General features: G+C 45.0%; 1 protein-coding gene across 1 annotated transcript in view; it reads left to right on the top strand.

Annotated features, from left to right (window-relative positions):
- FLT1 (fms related receptor tyrosine kinase 1) overlaps nucleotides 1-25,683 on the top strand; it is a 174,017-nt gene that overhangs the window by 96,818 nt on the left and 51,516 nt on the right. The window contains exons 14-15 of the mRNA XM_049647387.1: nucleotides 2,259-2,567; nucleotides 7,057-7,203. Coding sequence (XP_049503344.1) covers nucleotides 2,259-2,567; nucleotides 7,057-7,203 — 456 coding nt within the window. The remainder of the gene's footprint in view (nucleotides 1-2,258; nucleotides 2,568-7,056; nucleotides 7,204-25,683) is intronic.

Below are 25,683 nucleotides of genomic sequence, written 5' to 3'. Positions count from 1 at the left end.
ACCTCAAAACCCAGCTGGTTCTTTTCTTTGCCTCCGTGTGTGTGTGTTTTTGCCATTTGCTGGCACTCCGCGGGACTACGGCTGGGTGTGTTAGCAATTACTGGGCAACCCCCAGTAATTGTTCCTGTTCAGTGCAGGCAGGAACAGCACTGCCTTATCTCCCTGGTTTCCCAGTGTCACTAACTGCATTTTATTTTGAGATTCCTCGTGGTGCTTGGCAAAGATAAACAAAATCTTCCATCAGGAAACCTGTGAGCTATTTCCACAGGAAGTTTCAAATCACTAAAGTAAATAGAAACTCTGCATGATCTCAATGGTGTTACTTGGGCTCGCTTGGGTTCTAACCGCCAGGACGGGACCTCATAAATGGCAAGCCCGGGGTCTTTGAAGAAATGATTCGACTGTGGCCCGTGTGCACACGACGGCTGGTATCTGTGAAGAAGCTGATGGCTGACGTTTTAGTCCTCAGGCTTGGAAAATGTCCCCAACGTAAAAAGATGCTGAGTTAGAGGGGCTATTTCTGACACCTTATTGTTATGCTGAAAACGACTGTTAGCTGCTTCGGCAGCTTCTGACCCATTCTTAGCTTTTCATTTTAAAAGCAGGAAAACCTTTGCTGGTCTCCTCTCCAGCCACTGACAGCTTCATAAGCCACTGTTACCCGCTGCTCCCAGGTTTCAAATGAATACTTTGGCATTTCTTCAGACGTGACACTTTATAATAAAGTCAAAGCCCAGAAAAATCAGAAAAACAAGCAAAGTCCGATTTAGGAAAGAGTTGATATGATATCTAATTTTGGACTATTGTCCCCTAAGGTTTAAAGGTTTCTTTATAGCTTTGTGTGCAACGGATAATAATAATAACAGCAGAACATAATGCTTTTCATCTTCAAAGTACTTTGTAAAATGTTGGCCCAAATTCTTTGCTCAAATGCAGACATGCCACCAAGTGACAAGCAATGGGAGGGTTTTGAGAGCAGGTCAGTTCGGGGCCAGTGACCAATGATTTCTTTCTTTTTTTTTTTTTTTTTTTTTTTTAATCCTCCGGGGAAATGCTCCCAAATGAGACCAGGGAGCTTGAGCGCAAAAAGCTGAGTGAAGGTCAAGGTTAAGAAAGCAGAGGAGGCGTGCTCCTGAGGTGTTGCTGGAGACAGAGATGGTTAGCTGGGGATTGACAGGAGAGAAATGGCTTCTGATAGCACAGTAGCTTTCAGAAGGTGTTCCCTACGTTTTTGAGAGTAAACTTGATTTTTAGACATGACTCTCCTCCTCCCCCATCGGAGCATCAGGCGGCTCTTCCAGATTAGTTGACTGCATTTTGTTATCGTACGTCCAAGTAGGACCGTCCCCCTGAAAGGGTACCTGAGCATGTGCCGTGGCTCTTCTCTGCCCACTGTGCCAGCCAAGGGCAGGCAAGGTAGATGGCACATCAGCAGGATGGATACTATCCATCCAATTGTAGGAAACTGGGGAGGCCAGTTGGTGTTTTTACTGGAAAAGTCTAGGCTTAAAGTGGTGTTGACCAGCATGGCTCAAGTCTCCTACCACGTACCTGGGACTTCCTCACTTATTTTGGAGAAGTTTGACCATTAAACTACCCTTGGGGTTTTTTTGTGGTTTTTGTTTTTTGTTTTTTTGTTTTTTTGTTGTTAAAAAAGAAACAGAGGCACGAGGAGAAACCATGAGAGAGAGGAATGCTTTTAAATATTTATTTTTTGAGAGAGATGGTGCGCAGGGGAGGGGCAGAGAGAGGGAGACAGAAGATGAGAAGCAGGCTCTGTGCAAATAGCGGGACTCGAACTCATGAACCATGAGACCATGATCTGAGCTACAGACGGACATTTAACCTACTGAGCCACCCAAGTCCCCCCCATCCTTGGTTTTTAGTACAAATGGCTCTTTTACGACTTGCCCATTTCGCCCAGTCGCCAGGAGGAGTCCTGTGCAGACTAAAGAAATGGGAAACGTGGTCATCATTCCAAGTTGTAAAACAAATTCCACTCTGTTGCCCCAAACAAGGAAAATGTCCCACCCGAAACAGCCTGCTTTGCATTTCCTGCCTCGCTTCTGATGGGCTGCCCTTAGGTGGCTCTTACCTATGTTGGATCAGTTCCCCAGAAAGGAAGAGACACATACTCATCCTTTTAAGGCTGACGCTGAGAGAATTCGTGTAGCAACAGTTGTTAAGATCTGTGACTGTCTCCGGATGAGACGCCTTGAGTTTTCTACGAACTGAAGCTCTTTGTTCTTGTTTTACAGACGTGCCCAACGGATTTCACGTTAACTTGGAAAAAATGCCGACGGAAGGAGAGGACCTGAAACTGTCTTGCACAGTTAACAAGTTCTTATACACAGACATTACTTGGCTTTTGCTGCGGACAGTTAAAAACCGCACAATGCATCACAGTATCAGCAAGCAAAAAATGGCCATCACTAAAGAATACTCTGTTACTCTCGATCTCACCGTCAAGAATGCTTCCCTGGAAGATTCAGGCACGTATGCCTGCAGAGCCAGGAACATATACACAGGGGAAGAAATCCTCCAGAAGAAAGAAGTTACAATTAGAGGTGAGCACTGCAGCAAAAAGGCTGTTTTCTCTCGGATCTCCAAATTTAAAAGCACAAGGAATGATTGTACCACACAAAATAATGTAAAACATTAAAGGACTCATTAAAAAGTAACAGTTGTCTCATATCATCTTGATTTATTGTCACTGTTGCTAACTTTCCGGCTCAGAGGAGATGCTCCTCCCAAAATGAGTTTGGAGATGATAGTGATGTTGAGCTCCCAAGGTCCCAGCCCGGGGCTCCCCACTCAGGCTCCCAGCCCGGGGCTCCCCACTCCGCTCTCTGGGGCCGACTTGGTGGGCGTTTGGATTTGGAGGATCCCTGCGGCGCATTCTCTGTTTTTTGGTTTTTTTTTTTTTTTTTTTTTTTGTCAGTCTTTGCTGTCTTCTCCTGCCTGATAAACAACAACCTGGGACTGATCCTTTCCTCCCACTCTGGTGGCAGCCTCTTTGTATTTTTAAGTGTCGAAGCTACGCAAACTGAATAATTTAAACACGTGCGCTGGTTTCTGCCAAAGATGGACGTGAATAAGTTAATCTTCCAGCTCAGAACGAGTACAGTTGAACTTGAGACTCTGTCGGACCTCCGCCCGGTTTTCTTTTGTACTATTTTCTCCGCTCTTGATTTGTAAATGGCACCTGGATAGCAAGTTATAATGCTTATTTATTTGAAAATGCTTTTTATTATTATTATTATTATTATTATTATTTTTACATTAAGCACATTAATCTTAAACTGGAGTTCTAAAATGGGCCCCAGGAGTGCAAGATGTTGGTGTAGTTCAGAGGTATTAAAGCTTTATCACAGTATGAATTAAGAATGCCCACCGGAGTCCAGCAGGTTCGTAATCCGGGTAACCAGGCCACTGGTCAGCACGGGGCCTCTGAGTGGACCATGCAGCCACTGACCGCCTCTGACAAAAAGTGGATCCTGCCTTCATTTTACGTGTATTTGTCCCCTGGTTATTCTTTTAAAGAACTCCCTTCTCTCTCAGTGATGGCATTCAGAGACAAACCACGATCCGTTTATCAAGGAAATCAAGGCTATCGTGACCGAAGGTTGAATGCATTCTTCCAAATGCGCCCGTCAAACAAAGTCCACTTTCCCTGTATGCAGATGGTGATAGGATTTTTGGGGGGATTAAGAAATGGCAAAATCACAGGAACAGAATTCAGGGAGCCGTGTTTAAATCAGGAGAGATTCTAATCTCTTGTAGGCTTGCATTTGAGGGGAAAGTGACTTTTTCACCAATTTAATATGCATTGTTCTGTTGTTCTCATCAATGATCGATCATGATATGTGACTTGCATGGACTATTGGAAAACAACCTCCAGGGACCAAAATAGCCGGGGCTGAGAACACAGTGGCCGGGCAGCTCAATAGAAGGTGACATTATGACAACGTTTCAGGCTTGGGAACTCACCAGACCGTTTCCTCCTTTAGGTAACAGACCCTGTCCCACGGGCTAAACTTGTCTTTCACGTGGGAATTGCTTTTGTCAAGTGTGAAGGAGTAGACAATAGCATTTCCCCAGAATGCCCGTTTCATGGAGCCCCAAATGCTCTGAAAACAATTAGGAACCTGGAAGTTGTCAGCCCAGAGGAAAGAATAATGAATTGTATCTTGAAATTTTACCTATGGCTCTTTTCGCCTGGCGTCTTTGTTCATTATAAGTCAGCGTGTTCCTTCGGGAAACAATGCCTCAGTGCCACAGATCGTGGGGACTCGATTGGGACTAAAGCTGAAAATGCAAGTAAAATGGCTGAGGGCTATCACTTCCGGAAAAGATGCCAAATTAGACGTGCAGAATCGATCGTTTCCTTCCCCTTGAAATTGCAGTCGCGATCTTTGCGGGGAGGGGAAGGGTGTTAGTATTGGCAGGAGATGATCTTAAGAATTCCATCGAGTAATTCGTTGTTCACTGTGGAATTCGTCCTTCCAGAGAGTTTCGGAAAGAAAGACCAACTGGGTGGGTTGTGTTTCGTATTCGTCACTCTTCTGGGTGTGGAGGAAGGGGAGGAGGAGAATGGGGGAAAGGGAAAGAAAAAAGAGCCTAATGTGGAGAATGATTGAGTTGGACTAGAGGACGTGAGGCTGGTTCCTCAGTCCCCATTCCAAGTGGAGAAGAGAAAACGGTGTCTTTATGAAACCTGGCAGATCTCTGGGGCCATAGCAGTGAAGAACCAGTGGGGAGTGATCTTTGGCTCTCGATAACCAGCAGAAATACTCCGTTAATTCTGATTTTCTCAGTTGGCAGGGATCAGCTTCCCTTTGTTAAGTTGTGGAAAGCAGCTACCCATTCCGTCCAGCCACTGAGGCTTAAGAACAGGGGCTCAGTGTACCTTTGCCACCTCTCTCTTGCCTAAAGTTTGTCCAGGGCAGGTGGGGCCTTTGGGAACTCTCATGGCATTGTTTCCAGTACACCTGTCAGGGAAGCCAAATCCTGTCTGCGTTGGTGATGCTATAGTTTGTAGCTACGGTGATAATTTGGGTGTTGGAGGCCTTGTATCCAGACTTCCTTTTTGATAATAAGGCCTACGGGCGATGACAGATTGCTTTATCCTATTTAGTGCATGGGAAATTGTAAATATGGTAGGGGAAGCTATTAAAGGTGTAACTCAGTGAGGTGTGTCTGAGTTTTAAACGAGATCTGTCAAATTTGGCTTGCCACCTGAACTAGACCAAATAGTAATATGGCCCCGTTCTTCGTTACCTTGTCTTGTTTCACCAATCTGTGTAGAGTCTTTGCTGTGTAAAAAAAAAAAAAAAAATGTCGAAACTGTAACAATCAAGCACGTACAAGTGATCAGACTTGAAGATGTTGCCATCTGACTGCATTTTCTTTTAGGAAACACCACGTGACAGGTGGCCCAGAATGCCAACACAGAAATGTTGAAATGCTTCCGCCTGGGGGGTGGGTGGGGGGCGGGTGCAGGAGAGATTAGGAAAGATACACCGACAGAAGGGGAAAGGGCCATGGCAATCATTCATTCCACTCCACGCTTGAAGAGTTTCTATGTCAGGGCTCTCCTCTCAACCCTCTTTTTAGCCTTCAGATCCCATGTTGTGTAAAGTGAGGAAAGACCAGCGAGAAGCGTGGAAATCAAAATTTAATGAGAACACTGTTCCTCCCGCCAGATTAGTAACCCTGCCGGGTCAACGTGCTGTTTGAGTTACGTGATAATCTGCTTTTTCACCTGAGATTTCTAAATTGCTTCAACGAATGCTCATCCTGAGAGTTTCCCTGCAGGAACAAAAAGAGAAAGGTTGTGGGACCGGGCAGAACCCTGCAGGGACGGGGGAATCAGGGCCACTGCAGTGTGTCACTTCTTAGAGCACTGTGATTACTCCCAGGCTGCTTTCACAGTGTTAGTACAATAAGATGGGGAAATGCAAAATGGTCAGAGAAAGCTCCCTCTAATTGAAGACAGTGGCGCAGAATGCGTAAGTCACGCCAAAACTCTTGATTTCTGTTCCAGGAGTTGCAACACGGGCAGGGGGGCGGGGGGAGAGGAGGAGGATTCGGGAGGGTTAGGACTTGTCTTCGTCCTTTTCACCTTGGAAGCTTGAGCTACCCATGCAGCACTCGCCTAACTAGAATGTATACACATCAGCGGGACTGACTACTTTGTTACATAGAGACGCTGTACTCACTGGGGCCTCGGGGTGCTGCTGTTCCAATGTGGGATTTTAATGTTGTAATGTATTGTATCCTAATGTATTAAATTCCTGTTGTTGTACTATATCGGTCGGCATTTTATTAAAATAAATTGTATTGTATCATATTTGTATGTTTTAAGAGAAAATAATATAAAATACAATACTTGTACTATTATATAGTGCAAAAACCACAAACCTTTGCCTCTGCCTCTTGAATTAATCCTTCGGTTGCTTGCACTGGGGAAGGGGTGAAGGAAGGAAATAATCAATAAAGCTTCCAAAGTCCACGCAATTCTCCTGTTGGGTCTGCCACCTTACAATTTAGGTTACGGATAGCTGAGCAACACGGACGTGGCCTCACAAACACATCAAAAAAACTACAGACAAAATTACATTAGCTCATCACGAGAATACTAGGATTTCTGGAAAGATTGGTTACGAGCCTGTATCCAAAATCGCCTTTTTCCTTTTTAAGCTCCTCAAACAGTAGGCAAAATCCTCAGGATTTTGAAAAGCTTCTCTCACAAAAGGAAAACTGGTTGGCCAGGCGAAAAACAAAACAAAACAAAACACCTTGATCCTGAAACCCAAAAATATAGGGCTCCGTTCTTGATCTCGCTCTGCGTTCTAACAAATTTCCATTGATTGTAGCAATTCAAGAAAGACGATGCAGTAGTTTAACGGTAGAAGGAGAACTTAGGGAACAAAATGTGAGGGAAACCTGATGGTTGAGTTTTGCTGCTTCTCTCTGTATGTGAAGTATTGATGTGCATTTGTAACAAGGAATACAGCTAATGAGTAGTAACAACCCCCTTTCTTTATTCACTAGATCAGGAAGCACCACGCCTCCTGACAAGCCTCAGTGATCGCACAGTGGCCATCAGCAGCTCCAGCACGTTCCGCTGTCTTGTTACCGGTGTCCCAGAGCCTCAGATAACCTGGTTTAAAAACAACCACCAAATACAGCAGGCACCCGGTAAGAGATTGTTTTCCTCGAATTCCCTCTTTCTCATCATTCTCTTCTTCCTTTAACGTTCCTCTCAGCTCTGTTCTGTACATTGAGAAACACTTGCGGATGGAGCTCTGGGTCATGCTTCTATTAACTTCTTCTTTTTTTTTTAATGTTTATTTTTGAGAGACCGCGTGGGCGGGGGAGGGGCAGAGAGAGAGGGAGACAGAGAATCCGAAGCAGGCTCCAGGCTCTGAGCCGTCAGCCCAGAGCCCAACGTGGGGCTCGAACCCACGGACCACGAGATCATGACCTGAGCCGAAGTCGGACGCCCAGCCGACTGAGCCACCCAGGCACCCCATTGTTTATATTAACGTCTAATGAGGAATATTATTAGAGTTAGTTCTTTTGCACACCATATTCCTAACCCTGTAGAAGGATCCATACAGAATCTGCTTTAAATGGTACATTCATAAAGAAATGGTAAGAGCCCCTTAGAAAACTGTCAGTTCAGCTTAACAGAGAAAGTGAGGAGTTGGTTCCTTGGCTTGAGGTATGGCAGAACTTTGAACATCTGGTGTATATGAAGTTCAGGGTAGTTTTGTAAGCTTTTTTTTTTTTTTTTAGTTTTTATTTATTTTTGAAAGAGAGAGAGAGAGAGAGAGACAGCGTGTGAGCCAGGGAGGGGCAGAGCAGGAGACAGAATCTGAAGCAGGCTCCAGGCTGAGCTGTCAGCACAGAGCCGGATACGAGGCTCGAACCCATGAACCGTGAGATCATGACCTGAGCCAAAGTCGACGCTCAGCTGACTAAGCCATCCAGGCACCCCTAGAAGCTTTTTAATTCACCTATATCAATTTTAATGACTTCGTAAAAAAGAAGACTATTTTAAATGATAGAATACTGGCTTAAAAAAAAAAATCTAAGTTAATGGTCACGTCTTAATTTTCTTTCAATAAAAAATATACCGAAAACCACCAGACTTAAATCAGTAAGTATCAACACTGTCTGTTGCCTGCCTGATAATTTTGTGGTTAAATAAGATTAAAAGAAACTCATTTATAATTTTACTTAATAATTCCACTTATATTAAAAGTAAAACTGCCATTTATTATTTTTTTTTAATTTTTTTTAACGTTTATTTATTTTTGAGACAGAGAGGGACAGAGCATGAACGGGGGAGGGGCAGAGAGAGAGGGAGACACAGAATCGGAAGCAGGCTCCAGGCTCTGAGCCGTCGGCCCAGAGCCCGGCGCGGGGCTCGAACTCATGGACCGCAAGATCGTGACCTGAGCTGAAGTCGGACGCTTAACCGACTGAGCCACCGAGGCGCCCCAAAACTGCCATTTATTTACAACAGCCCAACAACCAAAATCAAATGACTAGCAATACGGAATGGTCCTTAAATATGAGTCCTCCGCTCAAAACAGAATCTCCGTTTGAGCTTGATGCTCACAAAGGGGTTGTGGTAGACCATCTCCAACGTTAAGGTATCTTAGAAAGGCCTTCCTCTAGGCCAGTCCCAAACTCACCACGTCCCATCATTTTTCTCCATGAGCAGCGCCTCCTCTCGTACTACGTCGTCTGCTTCATGGTCCGCACCAGAAGCGGGTGACCTCCCCTCCGTCCTTCTCTGGTCTGTCACCAGGCTGTCCAGGTTATGCACGTAAATAGGACATATGCCTCAAGTCCTCCCTTCCCTCCGCTGTCCTCTTGTCGTTTTCTGGGTTCAGAGAACATCTCCTGACTGGTCTCTCTGCCTGTTTTTTCTCTCTTTGCATCTGTTTTCTACACGGCTGGATAAGAGGCGGCTGTGAACCTGGCACTTCCCTCTTTCCAAGTCTTCACGGGCTCCCTATCCCAAGTTCAAGCGTCTGACAGAGGAAGCCCTCAACAACTGGCCCTCGCTACTTCAAGCTCACCCTCCCCTGTTGAACCTTAAGTTCTAGCCGTCTCCAAGCTCTTGTAGATCCCGGGACTCCTTGTGCTGCTTCAACGCCCTCTGCTTTTGTTCTTGTGTCCCCGCTGCCTGGAGTGCCTTGCCTTCATCGAACGCCTCCCTGTCCCTTAAGACCCAAGTCAGGTGTTCTTTCTCCAGAAAGCCTTACTCATCGCCTGCACAGAGGGGGCAGGTCCTCCCGGCGTCTTTATTATTCGTGACTGCTTCTCTTCGCTCTTACTGAGTTGTTCTGTGATCATCGGTCCATCTGTGGATTAACTGTGCCTATTCCCACCGCTCTCTTACTGTGGGTCTGCTCTCTCACTCCATGTTTGCCATCATATCACATTCATCCTGAGGGCAGACAGTGCAACCTTCCTCTTATTTGTGTCTTCTCTTTTTGTCCTCCAAGCTGGCATAGTGCTTGGCAACCGATCAATGTTTCATGAGCAAAGGAACGGATGAACGTTTTTCAGAAAGTTTTATTCTGTCCTTAGCGAGGTTCACCTGGTAGCACAGATGTCTCGACTTCCGGGTGGTTGGGGAGACTCTATCTTGGGATTTTTAAAGCTAAAGGGACCGTTGGGGTATCTCTAGTTCCATTTGTAGAATAGAACATTTAGACCCAGCGAGGTAAAATGATTTGCCCAAAATGACACACTATTAAGATAGGTTGTTTCACAGAAAACGAATCCCTTGAGGCATTCTACCAAAACAAAAGGATGAAAGAACACATGAATAAACACATACGTTTGTGTTGGGAAACAGTGCCTGGAATAGTCTCCCTTTAGCGGTTCAGAGTCCACGTTAGTATATCAAAGACCTCAAGAAGTCCTGTTTTAAAGAAACCAGGCAAACTTCTTTAAAGTATTCCCCCAACTAACTTGATCACCAAATACATTTTATAAAATACTAATCTAAGATGTTGGGTGTTTTCTTTGAAAGACGTAAAATTGGCTGACGTTGAGTTTTCATACTTTGAATGTGGGTTAAAGAATTAGAGTTGAACTGGGGCACCTGGGCGGCTCAGTTGGTTAAGCATCCAACTCTTGATTTCAGCTCAGGTCATGATCTCGTAGTTCGTGGGTTCGAGCTCCACATCAGGCTCTGCCCTGACAGTGTGGAGCCTGCTTGGGATTCTAAGCCTTTGGAAAGCTATACTGAGAGTAAATTTTAAAGCCTAAATAATACTTAAATGTATAATGAAATATATAATTATAAATGTATATTTACAAATATAAAATATATAATTAAGGGGCACCTGGGTGGCTCAGTTGGTTAAGTGTCCAACTTCAGCTCAGGTCCCGATCTCACGGTTCGTGGTTCGAGCCCCGCGTCGGGCTCTGTGCTGACAGCTCAGAGCCTGGAGCCTGCTTCGGATTCTGTGTCTCCTCCTCTCTCTGCCCTTCCCCTGCTCACATTCTGTCTCTATCTCTCTCTCAAAAACAAACATTAAAAAAAACTAAAATATACAATTAAATATATGTAATGAAATATATAATTATAAATTCAACATTTACAAATAGAAAATATATAATCAAATATAAATAGATAATGGCTTGAAATCAGTTAAGCTGATTATTTCAAGTTTAAAGAGCCAGAAAATAAATTGCACGTCCTTTAAAGACTTGCGACACGTGGCGACTCAAAAAACATTTATATACCGAGAGGATTTCGGTGGCCTTGGGTCATTGATAGGATCTGGCCCATCATCATTGTCATCTGTTAAAGGCAACGCACCCGAGTCCAAAGAAAATATGAGAGAGGAAGCAGGGCACACGTGAGAGCTTGTGCTCAGGACGAGTGGCCATAAAATGCCTGCTGAAAGACCATAAGGGGAGAACTTTTCTCCTCCCTCCTCATTTCCTTTCAGGAAACCCTTCAGTGGGGCACAGCCATCCGAGAGAAGAAATGCAGTTTCGAGAAAGCCTGACGAAAGCTGAGTAGGACTTTCTTGGGCCACAGGGCATCTGCAGGAAAAGAGGGATGATAAGCACACAGGCCCCGGAAAGCGTGTGCACGGGGGACGCGAGGCAGCCTCCGCCAGGGCAACCCCGGGGAGAAGCAAGCAGGCACCTTGCAAACCACACGCCCACTACCCATGGAGCGGCCCTCCAGGCCAGCCCAGCTGCCGGCCCTCCAGGGCCTCTGGGACCCCGAGTCACCCTGGACTCCCACCGCTCCTGGAGGGTCTTTATTTCCCCTCCTGGGAACCACAGAGGCTGCCTCCACTGGAGATCCTTCTTTCTCATTCTAGTACGTCGGGACTCTTCCTTTCCTTCCATGTCTGGTTTATTTGCAGTTCGTGTCACAGAAGGGTTATTCTCTAGTTTTATGTGTGCCCGTTTTTAAAAGTTCTGAACACAGAATAGCTTAACAGGTCTTCTTCATTAAATAAAAATGCCTTGAGCACTCAACCAGGAACCAAGGCACTGTGTGACCTTGACAAAGACCTCATTCACTTTTCACAACTGTCATCAGAGGTAGGTACCGTTAGGAGATGCATTTGGCAGATGTAGTTTAACTTCACGAGCGCTGACTGGGTGCCTGTGACTGTTCTGAGCGCGTCACTAAGGTCGATTAGTTTCCCCTTCATAACAATCTTAGGAGTCTTGCTAAATTACGACGCCTGTTTTCCAAAGGATGGAACGAGGACACAGACGCACAGAGAGGAGAAATAGCTGCCTCCAGATCACAGAGCTGGTGCCTGGTGGGCAGAGGCTGGGACCAGACATTGACTCTGGGGCCCACACTCCGAGCACCGGGCGTGTGGGGCTGACTGTGCCTGCGTATCACTCCCAAGTCACAGTTTTAGTGACTCCTTGGACATTAACGTCATATTCATCAAACAACATTTTCTGCTTTCTAACCCTTAAAGCTTAAGCTCCCCAAAGACTGTAGTTTATTTCTTAAATGTTAAAAATGTAAACCATATAAAAAATATTTAAAACTTTTTTTTTTTTTTAAAAGCAGGCATGCCCACGGGGCGCCTGGCCTGATCGGTGGAGCATGCGACCCTTGATCTCAGGGTTGTGGGTTCGAGCCCACGTTGGATATAGAGATTACTTAGAAATAAAATCTCAAGGGGCGCCTGGGCGGCTCAGTCGGTTGAGCGTCCGACTTCCGCTCGGGTCACGATCTCGCGGTTTGTGAGTTCTAGCCCCGCGTCGGGCTCTGGGCTGATGGCTCAGAGCCCGGAGCCTGCTGCGGATTCTGTGTCTCCCTCTCTCTCTGCCCCTCCCCCGCTCCGTCTCTGTCTCTCCTGAAGAGTGTTGAAGAGAAAGGCAGTCTGAGACATATTTACTCTGAAAAGACAGGTGAAGAGAGAATTGATCCGCTAACATGAGTAGAATGTCCAGGACCGGACAGGAAAGACCAATATAACACGGAAGGACCGATGGCAAGTTAGGGATGGATTCTACTGGCCACTGGCTGTTTCGAGTATGGTTTGATTCTCAGGAGTATACAGGCAGCAAAGCTCATTTAAGAAACATCCATTTCCATTGGGTTGAAAATTGAAAGGGTTTGCACCCAGCCTTGGGGCAATGGTCTGAAGTCACCTTGGAGGACATATGACCTCCTCCTCAACACTGCTCCAGCCCGGCAGTTCCTCCAAAGGGCCCGGCAGTTCCTCCAAAATGATCAGAAAGTCACCTTTCTACCTCACACTCTTCCCAGATTCTCCACCGAGGTCCTAAAAATGTTCAGAGCTGTGACGGAGCTGAGCAAGCATGTAGGTGGGGCTGTTGGCACAGGGCGGATGGCACCGTAAGGACACCAGATGAGGGTGCCAAGCGGATCCAGAAGAAGGCCTGTCTAGCTTCGTTTTGCATCGATACAAGCGCAAACCTGATTGTGCAGAGAAGAGTGGGATTTCTGAAAAAGTCATTAAAATGCTGGAAAAAGTAACAAACTTTCCTCCGAAAATATTTAAGAGAGCAGAAAACAGTGCCACCCTGAGACGTTTTTGGTAAAGCCTTCCCTAAACCGAGAAACCGTCAGCGACCTATTGCGTAAATTACATTTCTATGGCAGCAAAACGGTTCAGACTATTTTAAGATTAGAGCTATTTTAAGTTTAAGATGAGACTATTTTAAGATTGGAAACAACCAAGAGCTGAGAAAGAATAGATTCGCTCTTAAGTAGCCTGAGGCTGGGGTAGGAGAGAATCACTCTGACCCACTGATTAATACTGCTTCCTAAGTTGGATCTTGGTTACTAGGACTATGTATCGAATGACCTGAAAGGGACATCTTTCCTGTCACCACTAGATCCCTGATACGAAACCTCTTCACCTGTAAAGTGCATATTCACGTCAACGTGACCAGCTGCCCTCGGACTTCAGGGGGAACCGAATGATGGCTGAAATACAAAGTGGTTTTCATAGAGCTAGGAAAGAGCTTGAGGAAGGTAGAGGAGAGAAGTGAGTGAGGGTGTTAATACCTAGGGGTGATAATGGGACTGTCACCCTCAGAATCCACAGCTTCGCTTGATGTCTTACAGAACATAAAATTCAGAAATGTTAATTATCTTTTGCAAAACCTGAGTGGTAATTGTCTTTTCTTATGAAATCCACCTTTAGGGTGCGTAATGAATGAAGAAACATTGCAGGAAAGCGTGTACAGGATTCCTGGAACACGTTGGGGAGTGCGTGGGAGGGGGAGCTGACTGCTCTATTTATCACCCCCACCGAGCCCCATCAGTCCGCTGATGTGATTGGCTGAGCAGCTGCTCTCGGTGTCCTTTCTCTCCAATATGTGTCTTTAAGGTAAGGGGCAGGGAGGGGTCCATGTACCCAGACCAAGAAGGGCCGAGCTTCACAAGTGACCTTACCAGTAGCTTCTTTCCCCAGCCAGAATCTTCCAACAAATTCTCAAGGTTGAGTCGTATCCCCCGACGACAATATAAGCATAGGGGGCGTTCTGAATATGTTGCAGAGCCAAAACTCGATTCTTTTCTAAGGATCGACTTCCATTTAGAAGGTGAGGAGAAAGGAGTGGAATTAAGGAAAGAGTACAGTGAGGTAACAGCAAGGAAAACGTCTTGATTGGTACTGCTGGAGTTCAGAGCTGCAAGCCCAACCCCAGACGAAAGAGGAACCCTGACTTTGATCACAGCCTTGACGTGGTGAAGAAATGGAGACTGACACTTTACGCAAGTCTGCGACTGCTTGTTGATGTCCGGCTGGTTCAGTGCGACCATGGTTCACCCTCAGAAAAGTAAGATAACCCGTGGGTAGAGTCCCATTTTGTATTCAAAATCGCCAGAAGTTATTTATGGAGACTCAATCTTGACACCCAAATATGACTCTTTACTGAAATACTGTCATTTATTTAGGTCTTGCACATACATACATATGTAGCTAATCATATCGTAATGCTTTGCCCAAAGAAAATTGCCTGGACGCGCCTTCCGGTACAGCTTCCTTATCCCCACCCAGCCCAGAAAAGCCTCCTGAAACGTGTGAGCCACAGCAAGACCCAGCCGAGGGGATCACACAGCAGATGGCACAGACCCGCTCGTAAATAGCGGGGCTGTTTGCTGGTCATTTGAGTCTTTGGTGCTTTCTGAAAGTCCTCTTGATTTTCAAATGAAATGAAAAATTTAGACCGTAAGAAATAAAAAACGAACTTCAGAATGTGAGCGTCACTTCAGAAAGGGCCTCCCCCCACCCCCCGCCTTTGTGTGTGTGTGTGTGTGTGTGTGTGTGTGTGTGTGTGTATGTGTGTGTGTGTGTGGCAAAATGCACATGACGTAAATTTTACCATTTAATCGTTAACGTGTACAATTCAGTGGCACTCAGCACAGTCACAAAGTTGTGCAACCATCACCACTATCTAGTTTCAGAACTTTATCAGCACCTCAAACAGAAACCTTATACCCATTAAAGCTTTTTGACTGTGAATGAACCTCGTCTTTTGATTCTTTTTGTGACCTCTTGCAACGCACGGAACTGGAGTGTGAGCACGGCCAAGATCAGCAGCCTGTTTTGTTTGACGACCAGCCAGTGCTTGAGGGACCGGTAGCAGAGAAAAAGAACTTGGGAATGAAGAAAAACAAAGAGAAGAGAAATCGAGACATATGGGGATGAGATGGGGGAAGAGAGAGGGCAGACCCTTCCAAGAGCTCGCCCCAGAGATCTCAGGACTGCACCCTGTCCAAAGTCACTAACCCCAAAACTAACAGCCGCCGTCTGGGCGCTTGGAGAGGGAAGAGGTCTCCACCCCCCAATCTACAATTTGCTGCTTACACTGAAGACTGCCTGACGATCTACCTTAGATAATTGTGCACCTCCGTCTCTTAGCAGAACGATTCAATGAGGTTTTTCTATTTCACGTGTCCAGAATTTACACTGGAACCCCTCGTCCCCCCAAGTACAAACTTGAAACAGTTTAACCCAGATCTACAGTGACAGACAGCAATGCAGCTGGGGAGTCCCAATCCAATGAAGGGAAATACAGAAACAAACGTATTTGGAGATAACCTAGTCTATGAATTTGCCATTGCTTACGTGACTGAATAGAGTCAAACTGAGAAAGTTCGTTCCTCGTCCAGCCCATATTCAAGCGATAGCTTCATTTTTGCATTATCTCCTGCTTCTAAGGAGCCTTAAACGATTCGATTGTATATTAGTTTAGCCATCTCATTCAACTCCGTCATAATTCAGCTGGCCACCACTGAAAAATGAAATAAAGCACAACAAACATATATCATGTACCCCAACACACACACCCCTCGCACACACACACTCACAAGCATTCTGTAGGGGGGCCAGTCTTCTGATGGAATAGATTTTGGTTTAGCCTCTTTTTTAAGTTTTTTTTTTTTTTTCAACGTTTATTTATTTTTGGGACAGAGAGAGACAGAGCATGAACAGGGGAGGGACAGAGAGAGAGGGAGACACAGAATCGGAAACAGGCTCCAGGCTCTGAGCCATCAGCCCAGAGCCTGACGCGGGGCTCGAACTCATGGACCACGAGATCGTGACCTGAGCCGAAGTCGGACGCTTAACCGACTGCGCCACCCAGGCGCCCCTTAAGTTTTTTTTTTTAATGTTTGTTTATTTTTGAAGCGGGGGGGTGGGACAGAAGATCTGAAGTGGTGTCTGTGCTAACAGCAGAGAGCACGATGCGGGGCTCAAACTCACAAACAGTGAGATCATGACTTGAGTTCATGGCTTGAGCCGAAGCTGGATGCTTAGCCGACTGAGCCACCCAGGCGACCCTTTAATCCAAAATTATACATTGTTGTGAAGTATAAACCTACTTTTCATGCTTTGAAAATATTTCATCATTGTATACATAGTCAATATTAAGTTTGGCAAACGGGGTCACCTGAGTGGCTCAGTCAGTTAAGCATCCAACTTTGGCTCAGGTCGTGATCTCACGGCTCAGCTCGTGAGTTCAAGCCCCACGTCAGGCTCTGTGCTGACAGCTCAGGGTCTGGAACCTGCTTTGGATTCTGTGTCTTCCTCTCTCTCTGCCCCTCCCCTGCTCACGTTCTCTCTCTCAAAGATAAATAAACATTAAAAAAAAATTTTGAAAGTTTTGCAAATGTTAAACTATTTGGAGATGTGTGTGTGTATGTATATATATATAATATACCTTTTAAACTTTCATTCAGTGAGTCTTTGCTGATGGTAAAGAGGCCCATAATTCATTTTTTTTTTGAAGTTTATTTATTTTGAGAGAGAGCAAGTGAGCACGAGTGGGTGAGGAAAGAGAGAGAGAATCCTAAGCAGGCTCTGCACTATCAGCATAGAGCCTGATGCGAGGCTTAACCTCGTGAACCATGAGATCATGACCTGAGCCAAAATCAAGAGTTGGATGCTTAACCGACTGAGCCACCCAGGCACCCCCATAATTTCATTTGTAAGACTATCTTTTTTGAAATTATATGATCCACAAATAACGTTTTCATTGTGAAAGATCACGTGGCACGGAAAGAGCATAAGCTATAAAAAATGTCCTTACGGAGAGTTAACACACGTCAAGTATTTGATTTGTATCTTGTCAACAACTTTACCGCTTTTTGCCTATGAGAGGTGCAGGTATACACATGCAGGGCATCTGTATTTGTGGAGCAAATAATAAATGGGATTCAGTCATTCATTCATTCAACAGCTATTCACTGAAAGCCAACCCTGTGCCGGTAAGAGAGGAGAGGGAGAGAGAGAGAGAAGCCAGCATCTCTAAGACAAATCTGAGTTGAGATCTTGCAACGTGTTTTGTTGGATGACTTGCTTTGTTCACCGCGTATCTTGGAGGTCTTCCTGTGTCAGCACATAATGTCCTGCTCCCGTCTTTTTAGCATCCATACCCTTTAATATGGTACGTAGCCCCATAATTTAACTATTCCTATGCTGATGGAAAACGCTTTCTAGACTTTGACCTCTATGCGATGCAGTGCTAACACTTCACGGGTCATAGACACACTCCCTCACTCTACACAGAATGGCCACTTTGGATGAATGGCTCTGTTCTGCGGTATAAATGCATCCGACCTCATCGAGGAGCTATGACAAATCTGAACATATCACAGGAATGTGTTGAAGCAGGAATGAGTGCATGTGTGTGCCCGGGCACATGTGTGGGTTTATAATTTATAGATGTGAACTCTAAAACCTTAGCTATCAGCTATGTACAGCTATAGACTTAGCACCTCCTGACACATTTTTCAAGTGCCTGAATCATCTTGAAATACTTCATTAGAACAACAGCAGAGTTCGCCGCGAAAGGGCGCAAGAATGCTTTTCATTTTTAAATGTTTAGAAATACATGTGTGTTTGGCACAGTTTCAAGGTGCTCACGTTCACTATAACCCCTTCAAGTCAACCAGTGTACAATTTCTTGGCAGCTTTTGGAAACTATTCTGTTAGCATAACCCAGACTTGTAAGTTAAGCTAGTGAAGCAATAGACATTGTCCCAAATGAAAGGACCTTTGTTTATGGCTTTTCCCTTTTTCAGTGCTTTCATGAAGAGGAATATTATACAGCATTTCCCCCCCACTGTTCTCAGTCTTATTCTTTTCCAAGAGCCCCTCTTCTCTGTCTTTTTCATGGCTAAAGAGCAAATCGTCTCACCAGGGATCACATTGCCCATCAGAACTCCTTCAGCCCTTGTGTTTTAAGCATCTCATAATTCTCTTCAACTTAACACATTATTATCGTAAGGCTGTTTTTCACTGTGTCTCAAATTATTCTACCCTTCCTCAACTTTTTGTTTTGTTTTGTTTTGTTTTACATCTGCAAATGCTTTGCCCTGTGGCTTGACCTTAGGGTAAAATTCTCAACAGAGAAAGCAGCAGCTGCATGGTGACCAGTTGAAAACACTGGAATCGTTTGCATTTTTAGTGCCGTTTAATGAGCCCATCATCCTTCACTTCCCAAACTTGTCAGCCTTTGCCGCGTACTAAACTTGGATTTCTCTTACCCATAGTTTCCTAAACCTCTGAAGTTTGACTGGGTATGTAAACTCTCCTCTGTGTTCTTTGTGGGAAGTCAGTCAGACATCCAGTCTCTAGTGTTCTTGGATCACTCTAGCCATCTTTAATCTCTATTTTGGCTCTTCTGGTGCTTTGTTCAGATACAGCTCTTAGCTAATCAGTTCCTTTAAGAGGTAGCAATCTAGGAGCGCCTGGGTGGCTCAGTTGGTTAGGCGTCCGACTTCGGCTCAGGTCATGATCTCACTCGTTAGTGGCTTCGAGCCCCACGTAGGGCTCTGTGCTGACAGCCCAGAGCCTTGGAGCCTGCTTCAGATGATGTGTCTTCTTCTCTCTCTGCCCCCCTCCCTCCCTCTCTCTCTGTCTCTCAGAAATAAATAGACATTAAAAAAAAAAAAGAGGTATCAATCTAAAGGTCTGATTTATCATGGACCTATGACTGGATGCATCATCATGCTCATGGCTACTGTTTATCAGAAATATATCATGGGCTAATCTCAAAGAAATTATTTTGTTGGAGAGCGAACACTATCATAACAATTTACTTTTTTCAAACGTTTTTAAAAGTGTGTTTACTTATTTTTTAGTATTCTCTACACCCTACGTGGGGCTGGAACTCACAGCCTCAAGATCAAGAGTTGCGTGCTCTTCTGACTGAGCCAGCCAAGTGCCCCCCACCCCGCCGAATTTACTTTTTATTTTATTAAACCTAACGTCTATTAATTCCCTATTCCATGAGCCAGACATTTGTCATATTCTAGAGAAAATGAAAACGAGTGAAACTTAACCCTTACCTTTGAAAAACTTACACATAATGGGTACAAGTCAATTTGTAAGTACGCAAGGTGAAGGGTCTAAAATTCCATGCGCTGCCGATCAGCACCCCTGATTGGCGTGATCCAAGGAGGCTTCATGGAGGAGGTGTCATCTGAACAGGCCTTTGATGGCTGAAGAAGAGAGTTTTGATTATGTCGATTAATTTGGCCAAACTGGATGGACATGTTCTGTCCGTCAGAAGTTAAGACGCTCAGCTGAGCATCAAAGCAGGAGTCACTGATCAGACCAGCCGGCCAATTTAGGAAACAATGAGTCAGATTTTTGTGTAAAGACCAGGAGAAAAACACATGGTATGCACTGATGTAGTCACACAGGTTAATTTAAAAGATCTACAGATGCATCTACTCAGTGGTGAATTGGATTAAAGTTCTATTTCATGCCCTTCCCTGGACAGTGTGCTGCTTATATATAAAATGGCAAGATTGTCCTTCACCTTATGTTATCGAGGAAAGAAAGAAAATTAATTATAAAATCCCTTGAAAATACTAAAAACTGAAGGGGTTGTGTATGTATGTATATGTACATGTATATGTATATGTACATATAAAAAATATATATACATACATATATATATACATATATATACATATATATGTATATATATATTTTTTTTTTGAGAGAGAGAGAGAGAGAGAGAGAGGTGGGAGGGGCAGAGAGAATCCCATGCAGGCTCCATGCTGTCAGCACAGAGCCCGATGCGGGGCTTGAACTCCCAAACCATGAGATCATGACGTGAGCCCAAATCAAGAGTAGGAGGCTCAACTGACTGCCTCCCTTGGATACATATATAGGCCAGCATCGTCACAAACTCTGATCTTAAACCCTCAGCAGCAGCCAACGTAGTAGATGCTTCAAGCCCTTACCCTGGGTGCCATCACCAGATTTCCTTGGAGTACACGTCCCTGCAAAAACAACTCCATGTAAAAATTTTACTCTAGCAGACCTATGAAACTGAGTTTACATTTCTAAGCTCTAGGATCTACAGCTCTTTGAATCTTAAGATAATAAAAACTGACATACACTTTACAGCCCGGGGAGAGTTGGGTACGTAGGTCGTAAGTCAATACCGCCACACAGGGAGACCGCGTTAACTACTGCCTTCCTCGGCTTCATAATATTCAGCAAACGCTGCACAGCTCATGCCTTTTCTCACCCCCTCAATTCCATTTTCCATGGTCTTGGTTTATTTGGCCGTGTCCTTGGATTCTGAGGGTCTGCTATCTGTTGGCACAGTGCTAGACCCTGAGGGCTCGGTAATGAGTAAGGCAGTGGCGTGGGCACGGAAGGAAGTCAGCAAATTTACTACGAAATGTTAAGTGTCGGAGTAGAGGCATGTGCAAGGTGATGCCAGAGTAATAGAGAAGGGGCTCAAGTGCCTCAGAAGATCTGGGATGGCCTTGAGCTAAATATTAGCAAATGAATGCTCACTGGGGTGACTGGGTGGCTCGTACCATTCAAAGTCATGGAGACTTATCATGAAATGGCTCATACCAAGGATACGCTGAAGGACGCAGCAGGGTCAGAAGCTGGAAGAAGATAGGCAGGAGCCAGATCATGGAGGTCTTTGCTTCATTAAATATAATAGCGCCATCCCACGTACATCCTCTGAGTCAAAGCTGTGTCTAATCTACGCAGCATACACATTGCTGTTGGCCCTCACAGCAAATGTACTTAAGTTGGTTTGGTTGCCGGCATTTAAAAGTCATGAGCTTTAACATCGAAAATCCGGATTTCTCTCTTCTCTTTAAAACTCAAAAGACAACACTGGACTCAAATTCCCCAATTCCAACTGGTTGGAGCGAAGTTCATGCGTCCATCTTTAGATGCGAGACAGTCCCTCAGCACTCCACACAACGCAGAGGGACACAGTCCCTCTCCCATGATCTCATCCCCAACTCATTTATGTTATGCGCCCGGCCCCTGAAGACATCCACTCTTGCAAATCCTGCTCTGTGCCCTGTTGGTCCAATCTGATACAGCTTCTCTCAGTGAAGGGAAATAAATCGTGTTTTGACAGGAATTTTTATTTTTAGTGGTCAGAAATTACTTAGGTGATCCCTCTAGAAGCAAGCAGGCCTGCAATTAAATTATCCTATCTCAGCAACGCAAAGTAGAACATCATGTTTCTAAGTGAGTTCTCCGTGTTAGTTCTAATGATTCACACCCAAGGGGGAACAAGAAAATTCATATATGGTGACCCTTCAGAGAACCCAGTACCATTTGCATCACAACAAAATTACAACCTAAAAATAACTGAAAACTAAAAATAACTGAAAAGATATTTAAAGAGAAAAGCATAGAATTATCAGATGACATAAAAGAATACCCGAACAACCCAAAGATATTTTATATTCTTGGATGGGAATGTTTATTATTAGTGGAACCTTTTTGGAGCCATTTTTGTAGGTCAAAAATATTGGCAATTTCATCTGTTTCAACCTAAAAATACATATGCAAATTTCCCCCAAAATTATTACATAAATTCAATGGAATCCCCACCCACATCCCAATAGTACTTCTCCCAGAATTCGACTAGCTAAAACTGAAATCCATATTGACGTGTAAAGGGCTGAAATAATTATGAAGAAGAAGGGGTCACACTGTAGCAAATATCAAGACGCATTTTATCAAGCAGTCATAACTTGTGTGGGATAAATGGGTCACTGTGAACAAAGAGCCTAAAAACAGAAACACAGATATATGGAAACTTAGTATCTTGACAGAACTGTTATCATAACTCAGTGGGAGAAGAATAGATTATTCAGTAAATGATGCTGGAATAACTGGTTATTTATGCGGTAAAAATCAAATTCTTATACCACACGCATACCGCCCCCAAAAGAAAATCCAGATGGATTAAAGACCTAAATGAAAAAAGGCAAATCTCTAAGTAAATCTTCTTAAGAGATTTTATTTTTGGAAAAAAGTATATAAGGGAAATGCTTTAATATCAGTGTAGGAAACCATCTTTTTAAAACAGGCAACAGGGGGCACTTGGGGGGCTCAGTCGGTTGAACGTCCAACTTCAGCTCAGGTCATGATCTCACGGTTCATGAGTTCGAGCCCCGAGTCGGGCTCTGTGCTGACAGCTCAGAGCCTGGAGCCTGCTTCAGATTCTGTGTGTTTGTGTCTCTCTCTGTCCTTCCTCCGCTCACGGTCTCTGTCTCTCTCTCAAAATAAATAAAAAATAAAATAAAACAAGCAGCACAAAGGATAGAGGAGAATATTAACAGATTTGACTACATTAGAATTTTAAAAACTTTTGTATTAAAAATTCACAAAGTTTCAAAGACTGTTCGTAGAATGTTGGGGGGACCTTGCAGCATATTTAACCAATAAGGAATTAGTACCCAAACATATAGAGAACCTAAAATCGCTGCGAAAAAGACAAATAGGCTAATAGAAAAACGGGTGGGGGACATGAAGAGGTAATTCCCAGGAAAGGAAGCCTTCATGGCCAAAAAAAAATGGAAAATGATGCTCCTTGTTCCACCTACCTGGTAATCAGAGAAATGTAGGTTAACACCGCCGTGAGATGCCGTCTCACACCCGTCATTTTGCCCCCAATTAAAACATCTGATAGCTCCAAGTATCGGGAAGTATGCGGAAGGGCAGCTCTTAGTGTTAGTGAAAGTATAAATCAGTAGTATTTTGGAAGACATTCTGTAATTCTTGGTAGAGTTGAAAATCAGTGTACTCTATAACCCAGCACAAGGAGATGTGTGCATAACCATGTACAACTGTCTGGGACAGGTGCGCTGGCAGCCTTCTTCATGGGAGCAAAAAAGCGAAAACTACCTTATGGTAGAAAAGTGGGTTTTTTTTTTATGCGATGAGCTAAATATGAGTTTTATACATGAGTTAAAAATGAACTCCAGGGGCGCCTGGGTGGCTCAGTTGGTTAAGCGTTCGTTTCAGCTCAGGTCACGATCTCATGGTTCATGAGATTGAGCCCCGCATCCAGCTCTGCACGGATAGCGTAGTCTGCTTGGAATTCTCTCTCTCTCTCTCTCTCTCTCTCTCTCTCAATCTCTCTCTGCCCCACCCCCTCCTTGCCCTCTTGGGCTCTCTCACTCAGAATAAATAAACGTTTGAAAAACAATGAACTCTATTCTACATGCATCAACCAGGATAAATATCAAAACATCATTAAATAGGAAAAGTTGAGAAAAGGCATCTACTGTATGGTGCCTTTTATTTAGAATTTTTAAAGGCACAAAACAATGTTACCTCTTCTACGGAGGTACATACCTATGTGGAAAAAGCACAAAAACATGCCTGAGAATGATAACACCCCACCTTTAGGATAGCGATGCCTCTGGAGAGAGGAGAGGGAAGGGGATAAGGTATCGGTGAATTGTATTCGTATAAAAAGAGAGGGGGGGAGGGGGTCTAGAGCCAGTATGGCCAAAAGTTGACCTCTGACTCTCTTCGTGGTGGGCACATGGGTTCTAGTTTTCCTGCACTTTTAAATGTTTGAAACGGATCCCAATGAAAAAGCTAAAAAGAAAGCCCTTTGCAGAGGGTGCGCTCCTCAGTAGAATAAACAGCATCTGTATCGTAGGGACCGGGTCGGGTGAAGTGAGTGGCATGAAGGTTAAGGCGTTAAAGAAACCAGGGGACACAACTATGCGTTAAGTGTGGGCAGATCTGGGGGATGAGGAAGCATAGTAGAGGCAGTAACTGGCCTGGGTTGGCCAGAAGGGCAAGAAACAGCGAGAGCAGAGAGTGAGAACGCGGCTGATGTTCTCATGTCTGCACCGCTTGTCGGAGCGTAGCGTGAGGGCCGGTGAGAAAGAAGAGCTTCGCTGGGTGGCTTGGGACACCCCGCCGCCTCCTCCGCGTGACCGAAACAGGAAACGGCCCGGTGGCGTTAGCTCCACGGCATCCTTGACACTGTCTTTTCACCTTGGCAACTACGCCCCTGTCTCCTCGAGTGACACCCAAGGTCTTGGGCCTTCATTTGTTCGTTGTGTTAGCCTCAAACCAAGACTGGGGCGACAGAAAGTTGGTGGAGGTCAGGGCTGCTGCAGTGACTCTCATGGGTAGGAGACCGCTGCTGCCATGAATGCTCGTCGCCCTTGGTAACCCACGCTCCAGCCACGCTCTTACTTCCTGCGAGTCCCACAGGTGCCCTGTCTTCCCCTTTCCAGAACTCTCACTTCAGTTATCTCCATTGGGCCTCACGGCGGTACCATAAGATAGGCAAAGCAGGTATTATTCTCATCGTACCCATGGGCAGACATACTCACAGGCGTGAAATGCTGTAGCCAAGGCTGTGGGGAGAGTCTCACGCATCCCCCCCACCCCACCCCACCCCCATTTCCTGGGCTTAGAAGACCAGAACCGTCTTGCACTCCTCTCTGTCCACTCCTGCCTCCAGGAGGGGGCAACTCGTGCAGGTTGCTTCTACCAAGTGTCTGTTTATGTTTCTTCCTCTCTGCTTCCTGTTCCTTCATCCGGATTTGGATGCCCCGTGTTCCTTGCCCGGATTACAGCTGGTGAGCTGAACTGCAGATGCCACTTTTCCCCCGCGGCAGCCTACCCCGTCTTCTCCCTCTAGACTAAACTTCCTCAAACATGGCTTTCCTTAGGTCATTTCCCTGCTCAAAAACCTCTGTGAGCCCCTCTCTTCCTTCTACACCGAAACGGAAACTCCTCGGCCAGGGGTTCAAAGCTCTCCTCAATCTGAACTCGCTTTTTCTAGTCAAGCACCCCGGACGGGTGCTTTCAAAATAAAAATGGCTACCAAGTCCGCTTTCAAACCAGCAAAGGTTTGTGTTTTGTATTTTATCTTTTTAGATGGTCCCGCTCGTCACGGGCGGGAGAGACATAAAAGCCTCTTCTCTGCTGGTGGACACGTTAATGGGTATAATCTTTTTGGAAGGCAGTGCGGTTGTAAGAATCACGAGCTCTTGACCTAATACACCTGTTTCTGAAAATATATCCTAAGGAAGCAATCCGAAGTAGAGAGTAATCTTTATGCCTAAAGATGTGTGAATTGCACTCTTATTTATAGTTACGAGCAGTTAGACATAACCCTCCAGTGGCTTTTTCCGGCGCTTAGAACAAAACCTTAAATTCTTACCATGGCCTGTGGTCATTCATGGTCGGGCCTTGCGAACCCTCCCCTCTCCTGCTTGCTAGCTAAAGTCTACAGTGGTCTTTTCCCTGTCCCTGAAACTCATTGCTGCCCCAGGGACTTTAGAGATCCTCCTCCCTATGTGCCTCAGATACCCCTTCCAGATCTCCAAATAGCTCATCTTTCGCCGCCTTTCGGCTCTCTGCT

Source organism: Panthera uncia, assembly GCF_023721935.1.
Source record: "Panthera uncia isolate 11264 chromosome A1 unlocalized genomic scaffold, Puncia_PCG_1.0 HiC_scaffold_16, whole genome shotgun sequence".
Taxonomy (NCBI): domain Eukaryota; kingdom Metazoa; phylum Chordata; class Mammalia; order Carnivora; family Felidae; genus Panthera; species Panthera uncia.
This window is presented reverse-complemented; position numbering and strand designations above follow the sequence as displayed.